This window comes from Ovis canadensis, chromosome 4 (genome assembly GCF_042477335.2).
Source record: "Ovis canadensis isolate MfBH-ARS-UI-01 breed Bighorn chromosome 4, ARS-UI_OviCan_v2, whole genome shotgun sequence".
Lineage (NCBI taxonomy): Eukaryota > Metazoa > Chordata > Mammalia > Artiodactyla > Bovidae > Ovis > Ovis canadensis.
The window spans coordinates 66,463,219-66,477,766 of record NC_091248.1 but is presented as its reverse complement, the minus strand read 5'-3'; the positions used below and the strand labels follow the sequence as shown (position 1 = coordinate 66,477,766).

Sequence of the window (14,548 nt, the reverse complement as noted above, 5' to 3'; positions counted from 1 at the left end):
TCCAGGACAATATCATGGCTTGGTTTTGTATTAGTTTCCTAGAACTGCCACAACAAATGACCACAAAGTTGGTGGCTTAAAACAACAGAAATTTATTCTCATGGAGTTCTGGAGTCCAGAAGTCATGGTCATGCCCCCTCTAAAGGTTCTAGGGGAAAACTCTTCCTTGCACAACTCCTACAGTTCTGGGGTTGCCGGCCATTCCTTAGGGTGCAGCAGCAGAACTCCAGTCACTGACTTTGTGTTCACATGGCCATCTTCCCTGTGTGTCTCTTTGTGTCTTCTCCTTTTCTTGGGAAGACACCAGACATTGGACTTAGGACTCACACTAAATCCAGGAGTGTTTCATCTCAAGATTCTTAACTAATTAACTGGACAGAACCTATTTCCAAATAAGGTCACATTTTGATGTTCCAGGTGGATATATGACTTTTGGCGGAACTCTATTCACCCTGCCACAGACCTCAATAAATGTTTTCGAATGACTGTGTGAATGAAGGAAGTGACCACTTAATATACTGCTGACACTAGAGTCATTTCATTTAAACCTTGAAACAATTCTATTAGGTATGTGTTTTTCTGTTTTTCAAGTGAAGAACTGAGGTTTCAAGATCTAAGTATCCCCCCTAGTTCACTCAGACAATGAAGGCAGGGTCATTCCTGAACCCATGCTCTTCTCCACTTGGCTTGTGTGATTGCCACTGGGCATGACTAAGAAGTGGACTTGAGGAAGGAGATTATGGAATCAAGGAAATCGGATTGTAGGAGTCTTAGTATGAACTTTCCTTTAATTCAGTAGAAAAAAAATATGAGTAGATAGGTAGATATAAACAATAAAGGAAGAGGAAGAGTTAAAGATGACTAAGACCTCAGGCTTAGGGAGAGAGTGACTGTGATGCCGTATAGAAATAGGAAGCTGGAATGGGAATCAGTTTGGAAAGAAAAATGATGAGTTTCCATGTCATCAATGGTACATTCAAACTTGGCCTTAAGGCAGTTGCAGAGACGGGGCTGGTCCTCAGAACAGAGAATGCGCCTGGGTGTGTAAAGTTATGTCAACACCACGAGACAGCTCCATTACCTCATGAATCACCAGAGTTGAGCTGGCTGGCCAGATGTCTGGTTATACTATGTTCATGACTGTCCGAAGCTGCACTTTATTCCTTCCTAGAGATGGTCAACCTTTCTTTAACTGCTCACTCATTTGCTCCTCTGCTAGAACTCCAACTGAATTTTAAGGTTATTGAAGTCATGAGGCAGGATCACTTCATCAGAAGTTCGTGGCAGCAAAACCACTAAGGAAGCTTCTTTCTTTTAAATCGTGACTGAGCCCAACATCAGGCATCCCCCTGCTTAGCACAAAACAATGAAGTCACATTCTTAGGGTTTGACCACAGCACCCTAATAGCCTGAAAGTAAAAGTGTTAGTTGCTCCGTTGTGTCTGTTCTTTGCAACCCCATGGACTGTAGCCTACCAGGTTCTGTGTCCATGGAGTTCTCCAGGTAAGAATACTGGAGTGGGTTGCCATTCCCTTCTCCAGAGGATCTTCCTGACCCAGGAATTGAACTCAGGTCTCTTGCATTGCAGGCAGATTCTAATAGTTTGGCATTGCATTAAAGACCCCAACAGGAAGGGCCTGCTCTGCCAGAGGGCTGACTCTTCAGCATTTTTCAGAGAATCCCGGCTTGTTGATGTCTCAGACGTCTAACAGACTGAGAGAAGCTGAACTATGTGTGAAGGAAGCATAAGCAAACACTGTAAGTTCAAAGCTCTGTGCCTCTGCCTGTGGTCAGCTCTCAATTCCAACCACCTCCCAGTCCAACGCAGCAAATTTAAGAGAGCACATGAATGAAATTTAGGGAAACAAACGAAGTGGAGTTCCTGAAATTAAAGCAGTTGAGTTTTAGCCAACTCTGTTAAAAGGCTTAGACAAAGAAGAACTTTCTATTTTGAAATATGTATCCCCCTGAAAAACATTATTACATGTCCATAAAATTTGTCTAAAACATTATTGTGAATAAACTTAATATTAAATTGTCTCTGTTAATTTAGTTAAGGAGGGAAGAGAGCTGGTATGAGTGAACTGGCAAAGATCTCACAAGATAGAACATTTTTTTAAATCTTTCTGTAAGACTGATTTAAATTATCTATAGAAGAGCTAAATTTGTCCTATAGATCAATTAGAAGAATCACTATTTTAAATATATCACATACTTAATTATACTGAATTAAATGTAATTGCATATTCACTGCATGCATCATAATGTTAATTAGGGGAAACATTTTGAATCAAATACATTGAAGTATATAGCACTTCAGTTTTCTTTATTAAAAAAATAGTATATGTTTCAGCCAGGTTAGAAATATTTGTCAGGTACTCATGAAAAGGTAAAGAAAGACTAAACTAAAGTATTACTTCAAGGCTTACGGATTGTTGAGCAATTCTTGTTATTTAACTCTGACAGTGTGTGGGCTTCCCTGGTGGCTCAGCAGTAAAGAATCCACCTGCAATGCAGAAGCCACAAGAGGCACAGGTTCGATCCCTGAGTGGGGAAGATCCCCTAGAGAGGGGCTTAGCAACCTCTGCAGTGTTCTTGCCTGGAGAATCGCATGGACAGATGAATCTGGTGGGCTGCAGTCCACAGGGTTGCGAAGAGTCGGACACAACTGAAGTGACAGCACACATGCATATGACAGTATATGTGGTTCTAGGTTAAAGAAACAAGCCTTTAACAAGTTTAAAGAAAAACCCAAACAGAATGTTTATCATTGTTTCTCAGAATTAACATCACATAATTATTTTAGAAGAGGATAAACCTTTAAAAGCTAAATGCTTTTCAAAACTTCTTATTAAATGGATGTATGTATCCAGAATCTATGTATGTTTTGAAGCAGCCTCTGGTGGTTGGGGGACAGTGATCACTCATGGCATCTTAAACATCGTGAGTAATCGTTTGTTCCAGCAGTGGGCCGGTGGCAGGTTGGTGATTCCAGGCCCAGGGAAGCTTTGGAAAGTTACCCGTAGACCCACAGCATGGTAGAGTTGGAAGAGAAAGTTGAAATCAGTTCTCTCCACTGCTCCCTTTATAGATAAGGAACAGGTAGCCTAGGATAGTAGTGAAGACCCTGGGGCACAGTGACCTCAGTTTGGTCTTAGCCCTGCTACAGCTGGTCCGTCCTTCAGTTTGCTCCTAGGATTGTTAAGAGGATTCAGTGAACGAATATTTCAAAAGTGCTTAGAACAATGTCTGACACATTATACACACTATGAACAAATGTTTGTTAAATAAATAAAGTAAAACTCAGACTGAGATAGAGCAAGCAATTTGCCTGAGTTCATGGGATTCATCAAATCTTAGCTCGGGTAGAACCATCCCTCTCCTGTTCTCATTTTTCGTTCCTCCCAGGTCCTTATTAGACTATCCTTAGAGTGTGGGTTTGCCTCAGAAATACTGTGAGAACCAATAGATAAATAGCACGATGCAGTATAGGGAATACAGAGTTTAGATCACCACCTTAGATTCAGGTTCCAATTGTTGTTGTTTAGTCACCAAGTTGTGTCCAAATCTTTGCGTCTCCATGGACTGTAAACCCCTGGGCTCCTCTGTCCATGGGATTTCCCATGCAAGAAAACTGGAGCAGGTTGCCATTCTTTTCTCCAGAGGACCTTCCCAACCCAGGGATTGAACCCAAATTTCCAGCTTTACAGGTGGATTCTTTACCACTGAGCCACCAGGGAAGCCCTCAGGCTCTGATACTTAGCATCGACTCTCTGAACCTCAGTTTCTTCACCTGTAGAAATATGATAATCATGACAAACCCAGCTGAGACTTGTTGAGAGAATCAGATGAGATAATGTACTTTGAAAACCATAATGCTCCATGCAGATGTTAATTTAACATCAGTATTGTGAGCTTCTGTGAGCTGAGAAAAGCTATGAGAATGTTTCAAACCTGCTTAGGACATCAAGAAGTTGGGTTGGAGAGAATACTTAATAGACCCTCTCCACTTTGTTACTTCCCATTTATTCACTGTTTTCTTTTAAAATTTATTTTTAATGATTATATTCATATACACAGAAGAATAATGTATACATGTATGTGTTATGTGTGTGAAAAATAAATACTGATTCTCTACCATGAAGCTTAAAAAGAGAATATTACCAATGCCTTTGAAGCCCCCATGTGTACCGCCATCATATCCCTCCCCTCCCACCCCAGAAAACTGGGTAAATGGCATTTGCGAATTATCTGTTCATCTTCCCCTTGCCTTTAGTTTTGCTACACATGTGTATATGCCTAGACAATGTATTGTACTAGGTGATTTTCTCTCTTGACTCAAATATCTCAAGCTGTATGGTATCTTCCCCGTGCCCTGTACTATCCTCTACTCTTAGTCTTTGTCACTGTCTCCCCTCCCCCATCCAATAAACACATTACTTCTTTAATTGAAAAGATGTTGCAAAGAGAGACTTTGGAAGAGAGTCAGGCTTCAGGTTTAAGTGAACAGGGAGTGGGTATCAGTGGCCAGTGGGAAGGGGATGTCAGCTGCCAAAGCAAATGCAAGAATACAAGAATGGGAAGGCTCTTGTGTCATTATAGCCACTTTGAGATTCATTTGGTGTCCTAGATGGTCACTTGACCATCTTAAAGAGAAATCTTAATGCCTTAAATGGAAAAAAAGACTAAAAATGTAAATAGAGGCATATTTGGATGTCATACGGCTTTTGGGAAGCAACTGAAGTATTGAAGAATGAAGTGACAGCTCATAACGGCTTCAAGGCAGATGAAATGGGACACAGATGAAAAGGGAACACCTCACCTGGGGCAGGGGGGCAGGGATGGGTGGAGGTAGCACTGAAGAGACACTGTGGACAGGGTTTAGCAAGACTTAGTAACTGGTTGGCTGTGAGAGATGCTAGAGAAAAAGAAGTTGGTGATGGCTGACATTTCAAGTTACCAGGATAGAAACCTCATAATGTTCACTAACCAAAATAGGTGACAAAAAGGTAGATCTGAGAGTCACACTGACTAGAACAGCCCAAATTGCTGGAGATCATCTGTGTCCCATGGTCCAGAAAATAATGATTAATTCCACCCTTTCTCCCAGAAAAGGAATCAGAGAAGGCAAATCTACATTTCCTACTTTCAAGAGTTGTGGGTTTACATGTTGAATGGTAACTTTTATAAGTGATTCTTACAATTTCCCTGACTTTCAGTTTCTCGTACATAAAATGAGGGGGCTGGAGTAAGGTGATCTCTAAGGCCCTTTCCATTTTTGTAACTGTGAAATCCTAGGAACTTTGCCCAGAATAGTTAACAGTAGCGTAAGCAGTTCTTGAGCTTAAGAATCAGAGAGAATTAAATTTGAATGCCTGTTCCACTTTGAACCTGTGGCCACCCTTGGCTGCCCTGAGTCTCCTGCTGAAAGTCAATGTGATAGAACCTCACCGGGCTACCATGTCTCTGCTTGTATGTGAAAATGCCCAACTCAGTGCCTGGCACAGTGTAGGCAGGGTAAAGACTGATTTCCTCCCTTCCTTCCTTCCTTCCTTCTTCCTCCCTTTGTTATCAAAAAGAGAGTTTCATCTGGCTCCTCAACTGGTGCTGGGGTGAACCTTTCTTGTTAGACTCTTCTGTGGTGCCCCAAAGCAGCTGTTGTACCAAAGAACTACTCTCCACAAGCTGCATTCACTTTTACCCATAAGCACAAGACCTCTGGGTTCAAGAGAAGCACAAGAGCACAAGTGGCAAGGAGACCCCTGGTGGTGGGTCTATAGTTGTTCTTCCTGCTGCTGCTGCTAAATCACTTCAGTCGTGTCCGACTCTGTGCGACCCCATAGACGGCAGCCCACCAGGCTCCCCCGTCCCTGGGATTCTCCAGGCAAGAACACTGGAGTGGGTTGCCATTTCCTTCTCCAATGCATGAAAGTGAAAAGTGAAAGTGAAGTCGCTCAGTCGTGTCCGACTCCTAGGGACCCCATGGACTGCAGCCCACCAGTTGTTCTTCCAGTTAGATGCAAATCCCACTCCAGATGTCACATCCAGAAATTAACTGTTGTAAAGTGGTGAGAAGTCACCCCATCTTCCCTGAGCAAATGAGCAAGGAACACATTCACTTGTTATCTGTAAGAGCGAATCAGATGGCTATCTCTACTTTACCTTTGCACTGCTGAGAGTTTAAACCAAGGCTCCTTAATAGTTAAAAGTCTACTGTACAAGCTCAAAGACAGCCTGCAGCTCTGCAAGCCAGTTCCTGCCAATCTAACCACAGCTGTCAACTTTATCTGGATTCTCAGCAAGAAGAGACAAGAAGTAGTCCCTCTCCTATAGATATCAGCTATGGAGAAAAGGAAAAAGGTTGGGTTGGGGTCCCCTGGCTTATGAAATTTGAATGCCACTCAAACCAGACATGATATTTGTTGGCTTTGGCTCCAAAGTACACAATTTTTCAAGATCAAGGAATTCTGTACATTCTTTTACAACACTGTACAAAGTTTCTGTACTTTGGAATTTGTTGGGGGGCTGGGGGTTGGGGAGAAGAGGGAGTAGAGACATAACTTAATCCTCTCAGTCCTTGAGGAACTACCATTTAGAGAACTTACTCTTTCCTGAAAGAGACGCCTTGAAGTGTGCAATATAAATATTACATTAATTCTGATGCAGAGTTCTATGGTTGTTAAGAGTTACATGTGATAAAGCCAATAAACAAATGAAATTTCACTATTTTAAAGCATCATACCATATGTTTGCTTTGTACATTTTAAAAATCAGTTATTAACTAATGGTTAAAAAAAAAAAAAGCCTTACACGTGAGAAAACAGACAAATAGAAGCTAAGGTTCTGGTCCTGTTTTTGTGCCTTCATTTAGAAAAGGCCAGTGAGGTCCTGCAGGTTTGCAAACAATCTGAGATGCATCTAACCTCTGTTCTCCAGGTTGTCCCATTCAGCAACACAGATCACAAAGCAAGCTAGGTAGGCAAATGGGCTTTAACCCTGGGTTACTTTGCAAATGCATTAATTTTTCAGCAGACTTGTTAAATACACACAATGTGCTAGGCAGGGTACACAGTGAGGTTAAAAGATAAATGAGACAGTTCTTGGACTCTTGTTGATTGGTGTTTAGTCAATAACTAAGTCATGTCAGAATCTTTGTGACTCCATAGACTGCCTACCTTCCCTGATCTTCACTATCTCCTGGAGTTTGCTCAAATTCATGTCCATTGAGTCGGTGATGCTGTCCTACCATCTCATCTCTGTCGCCCCCTTCCCCTGTCCTCAATCTTTTCCAGCCCCAAGGTTTTGTCCTGGTGAGTTGGCTCTTCATATCAGGTGACCAAAGTATTAGAGCTTCAGCCTCAGCATCAGTCCTTCCAATGAATATTCAGAGTTGATTTCCTTTAGGATTGACTGGTTTGATACCCTTGTTGTCCAAGGGACTCTCAAGAGTCTTGTTCAGCACCACAGTTCAAAAACATCAATTCTTCAACAGTAAACCTTCTTTGTGGTCCAACTTTCACATCCATACATGGAAAAACCAAAGCTTTGACTATATGGACCTTTGTCAGCAAAGTGATAGCTCTGCTTTCTAATGTGCCATCTAGGTTTGTCATAGCTTTTCTTCTAAGGAGCAAGCATCTTTTAATTTCATGGCTACAGTCACCATTTACTGTAATTTTCGAGCCCAAGAAAATCTGTCATTATTTCCATTTTTTCCCCCCATCTATTTGCCATGATGAAGTGATAGGACCAGATGCCATGATCTTAGTTTTTTGAATGTTGAGTTTTGAGCCAGCTTTTTCACTCCCCTCTTTCATCCTCATCAAGATGATGAATCCATCTTAACTCCACCAGCACTGAATCACAAGTCAAGTCTGAGCCTTTAAAGTTCACAGAATGCCTCCTAGACATGGAAAAAAGTAGAACAAGAAATGAACAAAATCAGAGAAGCTGACTGTGAAGAGCAGCTCCTCTATAACAGAATACTTGAGAAGGCCTTTGATTTAAAATTGGCCTCTGTTCCTTTAAGAAGCTTCTCTAGTTCCAGCCCTCTTCAAAATGGATGATTGATCACCAGTGGAAACCTAATTACCAATTAATCAGTTACTGTTGAATTGATGGTACATCTCAGTTATCTACTACTCCTCAGAACAATCTATAGCACTTTAGTGAAGAAAAGCTTCTAATTAAATAGTAAATGAGTACTCACTAATATATATCAAAAATGTCTAGAACTATAACATCTTGTTAATTATAAGTCATAAGTTTAGCATCTCTGAGACCCTCTGTTCACTAATTTTTCACCATTTAAAATAAAAAAGTAGTTGTTGCTATATAAAACAGCACATTAGGTTATATTTAACCATAAAAGTTAATAGATGTAAGAACTTTGCATTTTGTGTGACATAAGTTTGACATTATGGAGTAAGGTTATTTTATATGTTGTTGTTTAGTCATGTCCAACTCTTTTGCGACTCCCATGGACTGTAGCCCTCCACGCTCCTCTGTCCGTGGGATTTCCCAGGCAAGAATACTAGAGTGGTTTTTCATTTCCTTCTCCAGGGGATCTTCCTAACCCAGGGATCAAATCTACATCTCCTGCGTTGGCGGGCGAGTTTTTTACCCCTGAGCCACCAGGGAAGCCTATTTTACATAAGGGTATTTAAATTTTTTATTTCAGTTTGTTTTTAAACAGTTGGTTTGAAATATACTGTGACAACTTTATGATTATGACAAATATAACAGGACATTAATAGAATAATCTTTAAATGATTTTCCGGACTTCTGCTTCATATAAAGATGTGTAAAACTGAACTTTTTCTCTCTTTCTTCCAAGTTAGGCTTTGTTTTACTTATACACCTTTTTGCCCTGGTTATCTGCCTCAGAGTTACCAGTTTGCAATCACTTTGTCAGGATAGTCGGAGTCAGTCTCTCCATTTGTCTCTTGTAAACTCTTAAACTACCCCCATTCCTGAAAAAAAAAATAGCTTTAGTAATTTGGTTTGTATCTTCACACTCATTCCCCATCTACCCATAATTGATTCACTTACTTGTTCATTCACTCAATTAATATTTATTAAACATCTACTGTGTGGCATTTCATCTACGACTAACAATACGGTAGTAAACAGGCAGAGTCTCTGATCATAAGAACTTGGGAAATCTCACATCACTCATCACAAAAACAAATAGTGGTTGCAGCTATAAGTGCCATTTCATATAGGTAAATGGTATTATGGCAGTCTATCATAGAAGCATTTGACCTCGATATTGAGATCAGGGTAGACATTTTGAAGAATTGATGACAAACTGAGATCTGAAGGAGGTATAGGAGTTACCAAGGTGAATGGAGGTGGAGGGAGCAGAAGGAACAGCATGTTCAGAGACTCTGTAAGGAGGACATTTGGCTTATTTGGAGAACTGAAGGCCAGCTCACTGGAGCATAGGGAGCAAGGAAGAAAACAATGCAGGCTGAGTCTGGAGAATTTGAACAGGGGCTGAATGAGGCAGGAGCCAACCGAGCATGTTAAAAATATTGTCCTTCATCCTAAGAGCAGTGGGGAAATGTGAAACATTTTAAGCAGAGTGACATGATGAGATATGTGGTTTAAAAAGAAAACCTGGCTGCAGTGTGGAGAATGGATCTAGAAAGAGGCTGAATGAGATTGGATTGGTCAGGTCTAGTTAAGCCATTCTCACAGTCCAGGAAAGAGATGGGGGTACTTTGGATGAAGTTGCCATGGTGGACATAAAGAAAGCTGGATGGACCCAGGAGATATTTAGAAAGTGGAATTGATGGGACTTGGCAGTGGACTGTTTATGGGGAGGAATCAGGGATGACACTTAAATTTCTAACTTGTGCACCTGGAGAAATGGTGGAGCCATTTGCTGGGGTACATTGTATTGTGAGGTCAGGCAAGGAGGATTGTTGTTTGTACTTTGGTCATGTTGAGCCTGAGGTCTCTGAGACGTCTGAATGCCAGTTTCATAGGCAGTTTGATAAATGTACAGTCAGCTCAGAGGAGCAGTGTAGCCTGGAGGCACAAATAAGAGTGTCAATTGAATAAAACATATCCTGGGTAGAGAGTATCAAGAGTGAGCAGAGGAGCAGCCCTAGGATGGAGCCTTGAGAAACCCTAACATTGATAGGCAAACATGGATGGTCCTGCAGAGGAGACAAATGCTGCAGTTTGAGAAGTAGTAGAAGGGAAAGGAGTATGTCAAGGCTGTATATTGTCACCCTGCTTATTTAACTTCTATGCAGAGTACATCATGAGAAACGCTGGGCTGGAAGAAGCACAAGCTGGAATCAAGATTGCCAGGAGAAATATCAATAACCTCAGATATGCAGATGACACCACCTTTATGGCAGAAAGCCAAGAAGAACTAAAGAACTTCTTGATGAAAGTGAAAGAGGAGAGTGAAAAAGTTAGCTTAAACCTCAATATTCAGAAAACTGAGATCATGGCATCTGTTCCCATCACTTCATGGCAAATAGTTGGGAAACAATGGAAATAGTAAGAGACTTTATTTTGGGGGGCTCCAAAATCACTGCAGATGGTGACTGCAGCCATGAAATTAAAGACTCTTGTTCCTTGGAAGAAAAGTTATGACCAACCTAGACAGCATATTAAAAAAGCAGAGACATCATTTGCCAACAAAGGTCCATCTAGTCAAAGCTATGGTTTTTCCAGTAGTTGTGTATGGATGTGAGATTTGGACTATAAAGAAAACTGAGTGCTGAAGAATTGATGCTTTTGAACTGTGGTGTTGGAGAAGACTCTTGAGAGTCCCTTGGACTTCAAGGAGATCCAACCAGTCCATCCTAAAGGAGATCAGCCCTGAATATTCATTGGAAGGACTGATGTTGAAGCTGAAGCTCCAGTACTTTGGCCACCTCATGCGAAGAGCTGATTCATTTGAAAAGACCCTGATGCTGGGAAAGATTGAAGGCAGGAGGAGAAGGGGACAACAGAGGATGAGGTGGTTGGATGGCATCACTGACTCAATGGATATGAGTTTGAGTAAGCTCCAGGACTTGGTGATGGACAGGGAAGCCTGGCGTGCTGCAGTCCATAGGGTCGCAAAGAGCTGGACACGACTGAGCGACTGAACTGACTGAGAAGGAAAAGCAGGAGACTGAAGAGTCAAGAAGGGAGGGATCCAAGTGCTTGTCATGTATTAGTGAACAGTATTCTTTAAATCCTTTCACTTGAAGTTAAAACTAAAAAATAAATTACCTTCTGATTGGGTGGTAATTGCCTTTTAGTTAGCTGGTTAATAAAGCATTTAATGTATAACTTTTGCATTTTTTGAGCCTTTCGCCGTAGTGAGGACAATTTCTCTGTGTTCTCTGTGTACTGGGTTCTTTTATAAGAGATTTCTATAAACGAGCTCATTTAATCTTTACAGCAGCTCTGTAAGGTAGGTGCATTTCTGTAATTTTCTCAGTTTTACAAATGGAAGAACTGAAACAGAAGTAACATGAATTTCCCTAACATAGATAATTGCTGTATGATGCAGGCACCTGGGTCTGGGGTTGGTTCTCTGCTGCTTTCTCATGAATTTTCTATAAATCATCACTCCTCACCACCTTGCTGTACACAAATGCACAAAGGCACACAGTTTAAAATATAGTGTCCCACTGTGACTCCCACATTTATGATTATTCCAGTTGATATCCATCTCATTGGACTTGCCTGCTAGAAGTGTTGCCTTTATGTCCAGGCCTGAGACATTCAGTTTTGTTTTTCTCCTACTAGCGCCTGCTGAATTCCATTTTTGTGTACTTACATGTGGCCGTTATTATGTACTTACATGTGGAACCGTGGTACAAACTGTGATGATAAGATCTGATCCTAGTTTTAGAAAGTGAAAGTGCAAGTATTAGTCGCTCCATCATGTCTGACTCCCTGTGGACTATAGCCCACCAGGCTCCTCTGTCCATGGGATTCTCCAGGCAAGAATACTCAATTGGGTTGCCATTCCCTTTGCCAGGGGATCTTCCCGACCCAGAGATCAAGCCCACGGTCTCCTGCATTGCAGGCAGATGCTTTACCATCTGTCTGAGCCACTGAGGGAGCCCTAGTTTTAGCGTCTGTGTCTATACAACGGCACTTACTGATGCTGAAGTCATTCAGATCACTGGAACCGTTTCTGCCTATCTGGGGCTATGTGTCCATTTTCAGATTGTCTGTTATCCTTGCCATTCCCTCCAACCTCTGAAAAAACACACCAGGAAGTTTCTAACAGCTTGCTCACATCTGGACTCACATTAATTCTATGACCGTATTTTATTCCAGACACTTTTGAGAAATTCATCAGGATGTGAAGTGCGCAATGATGAATATCGAACGGAGTTTACCACAGCTTTGCCACGCATTGACTTATTCATGGGCCAGTTCAACCAAGTCCTCTTAACATCTATATCCACCTTTATCAAAGGAGATCTCACCATCGCTAATCTCGGGACGTCAGAAGGTCGATTCATGCAGGTACATGCTTTCTGAGAGTGGCTGTGTCTGTTTTATCCAGTGTCATACAATTAATTTGCTTCTCTTTTTACAGTAAGGTGTTGGCAAATACTATAAAGTGAAAATCACAGTGGAAGCTAGAGACACAGACAGAAAGCAAAACAATGAGGCCTAGTTCCTTTCTTGAAGTGTATGGCCTTTTTTTGTTAAATTCTTAAAGCTTTCAGTTTAAATGCGGTTGCTTTAATTTTCTTGCTGGAAAAGTTTGAGGTTTTTTTTTTTCCATTCATGATTTAAATCACATGATTGGAAAATAAAATGAAACAATTAAAGCACTTCCAGGCGATGTTTTCCTATTTCAGGGGAAGCTACGGATCAAAGGAGAGCTATTGTGTGAACTGTGCTTCTCCATGAGAAGAAACATTCACATCATTGAGAAATATTGGCAGGCATTAGGAAGGGACGTTATCATCAGAATCCCATTGTAACTCCAGCTCTTCTGATTCTGCAAAATGATGGGGTCAGACACAAAGAAGTGCAAACACTGGGGGAAAAAAGATCCAGATTTTGTTAAGAAATGCTTTTAATGGATAGCAACAGTATTCCCATACAATAAAAGTTCACATTTCAGAGTTGCAGTTATCGTGTCTCCTAGATACAAAAACCCTAGCACTTTGCAGAAATTAAGATGCTCTCATGTTGGGTCTGTTTTACTGTTTTAATAGTTATTGGTAGTGCTTTCAACATGAGTTCATTAGTAGGTTCTTGGTTAATGCACAGTGACGATGGTATCTATGGAAATGTTGACTTTCCACAAAGACTAGAAATTTCTTTAAAAGGGAGATATTTATTTCGTGATCATCTGACATAATTAACATCCTGGTCAGGAAATGACTTTCAGTGAAGCAATTGAGGATGATGATGTTTTCCTATGACTTGCTCATTTGTACATTCTCTATCTGTATTCTTTAACAAAACATATTTTTTAAAACTACCACTGTCTTTATAGCAGTCTGGATATGCATCAAATGTTCTAATTGTACTAGTGGGCCTGGTGGAATTTTTGCAAAATCATAAAACGTGTAAATAAAACCTTCCCACTTCACAACGAATCATATAGATCTAAATGATTCCACACTTGATCTCCCCTCCTCCCACTGCTTCACAATTAACTATGCTTTTTCTTCCTTGCTCCCTCTCTCCCAGTCCAGTGTTCCTATTTACCCACTTCAAACCATTTAATTCTGTCCTCAAAATGTTAAGGAGAGATGCCCAGCCCCATCCCACATAGACAAGCACTCTACCAAATTTGAAATATGGTCATATCTACTATCCTTGTAAAATGTGTATTGTTATGTGTTTATATGTGTTTTTAGTTGATATTGATGTTATTCTAGAGAATTGCAAGAAAAATCTGAAGGAGAATGACTGAAACTAGCATCTGTTGAATTCTCACTGGCTTCCCTATGTTCATTTGCCTCCTTTTATCTTTTTTTCTGCTTTTGTTTTCTTATGTTGTGTATTACCTCACCAATCCAGTTGCATATTAATAAGCTTTCTACAGTCGCTTTCGGTCTGACACTTTTTCACATCACAAGGTTCCTGGCCTATTTCCAGATTCTGAAGTTCTAATAAAATTCCATTTTTGTATAGATTGCTTTAATAACTGAGTAAATTCTGCTGTGTGACAGATTTCACCAAGTGGCATGTTATATATATCAGTTTCATTAGAATAGAAATGCTGTAACAAATGTTTTATTCTTATCTCCCAGCTTTTTCATCAAAGAAGCTATAATATACCTGTGCATCCATAATATCAAAGATGAAAATAAGTACTTAAATGAATACTTTTCATATGAAAAGCACTGATATCCTTGATTTTTTAAAACCAAAGATGAAAATTAGTATTTAAATAAATACTTTTCTTATGAAAAGCACTGATATCCTTGATTTTTTGAAACCAGGTAACTCAATTCATTCCTTATATATCAGGAACATACTAACTATGCTTTACTAAGCAAATAAGTGAGGTAAAGGAAGCTGTGACAGAGAACCTTCCTCTCAAGAACTAAAT

The 14,548-nt window shown here is 40.4% G+C and overlaps 1 protein-coding gene across 4 annotated transcripts in view; it reads left to right on the top strand.

Annotated features, from left to right (window-relative positions):
• The window catches only part of MET (MET proto-oncogene, receptor tyrosine kinase), a 117,117-nt gene that overhangs the window by 49,014 nt on the left and 53,555 nt on the right, over positions 1-14,548 (top strand). For all 4 annotated transcript variants that reach the window (XM_069587943.1, XM_069587945.1, XM_069587942.1 and 1 more), the window contains exon 3: positions 12,304-12,495. In XM_069587943.1, the coding sequence (XP_069444044.1) occupies positions 12,304-12,495 (192 nt within the window). The remainder of the gene's footprint in view (positions 1-12,303; positions 12,496-14,548) is intronic.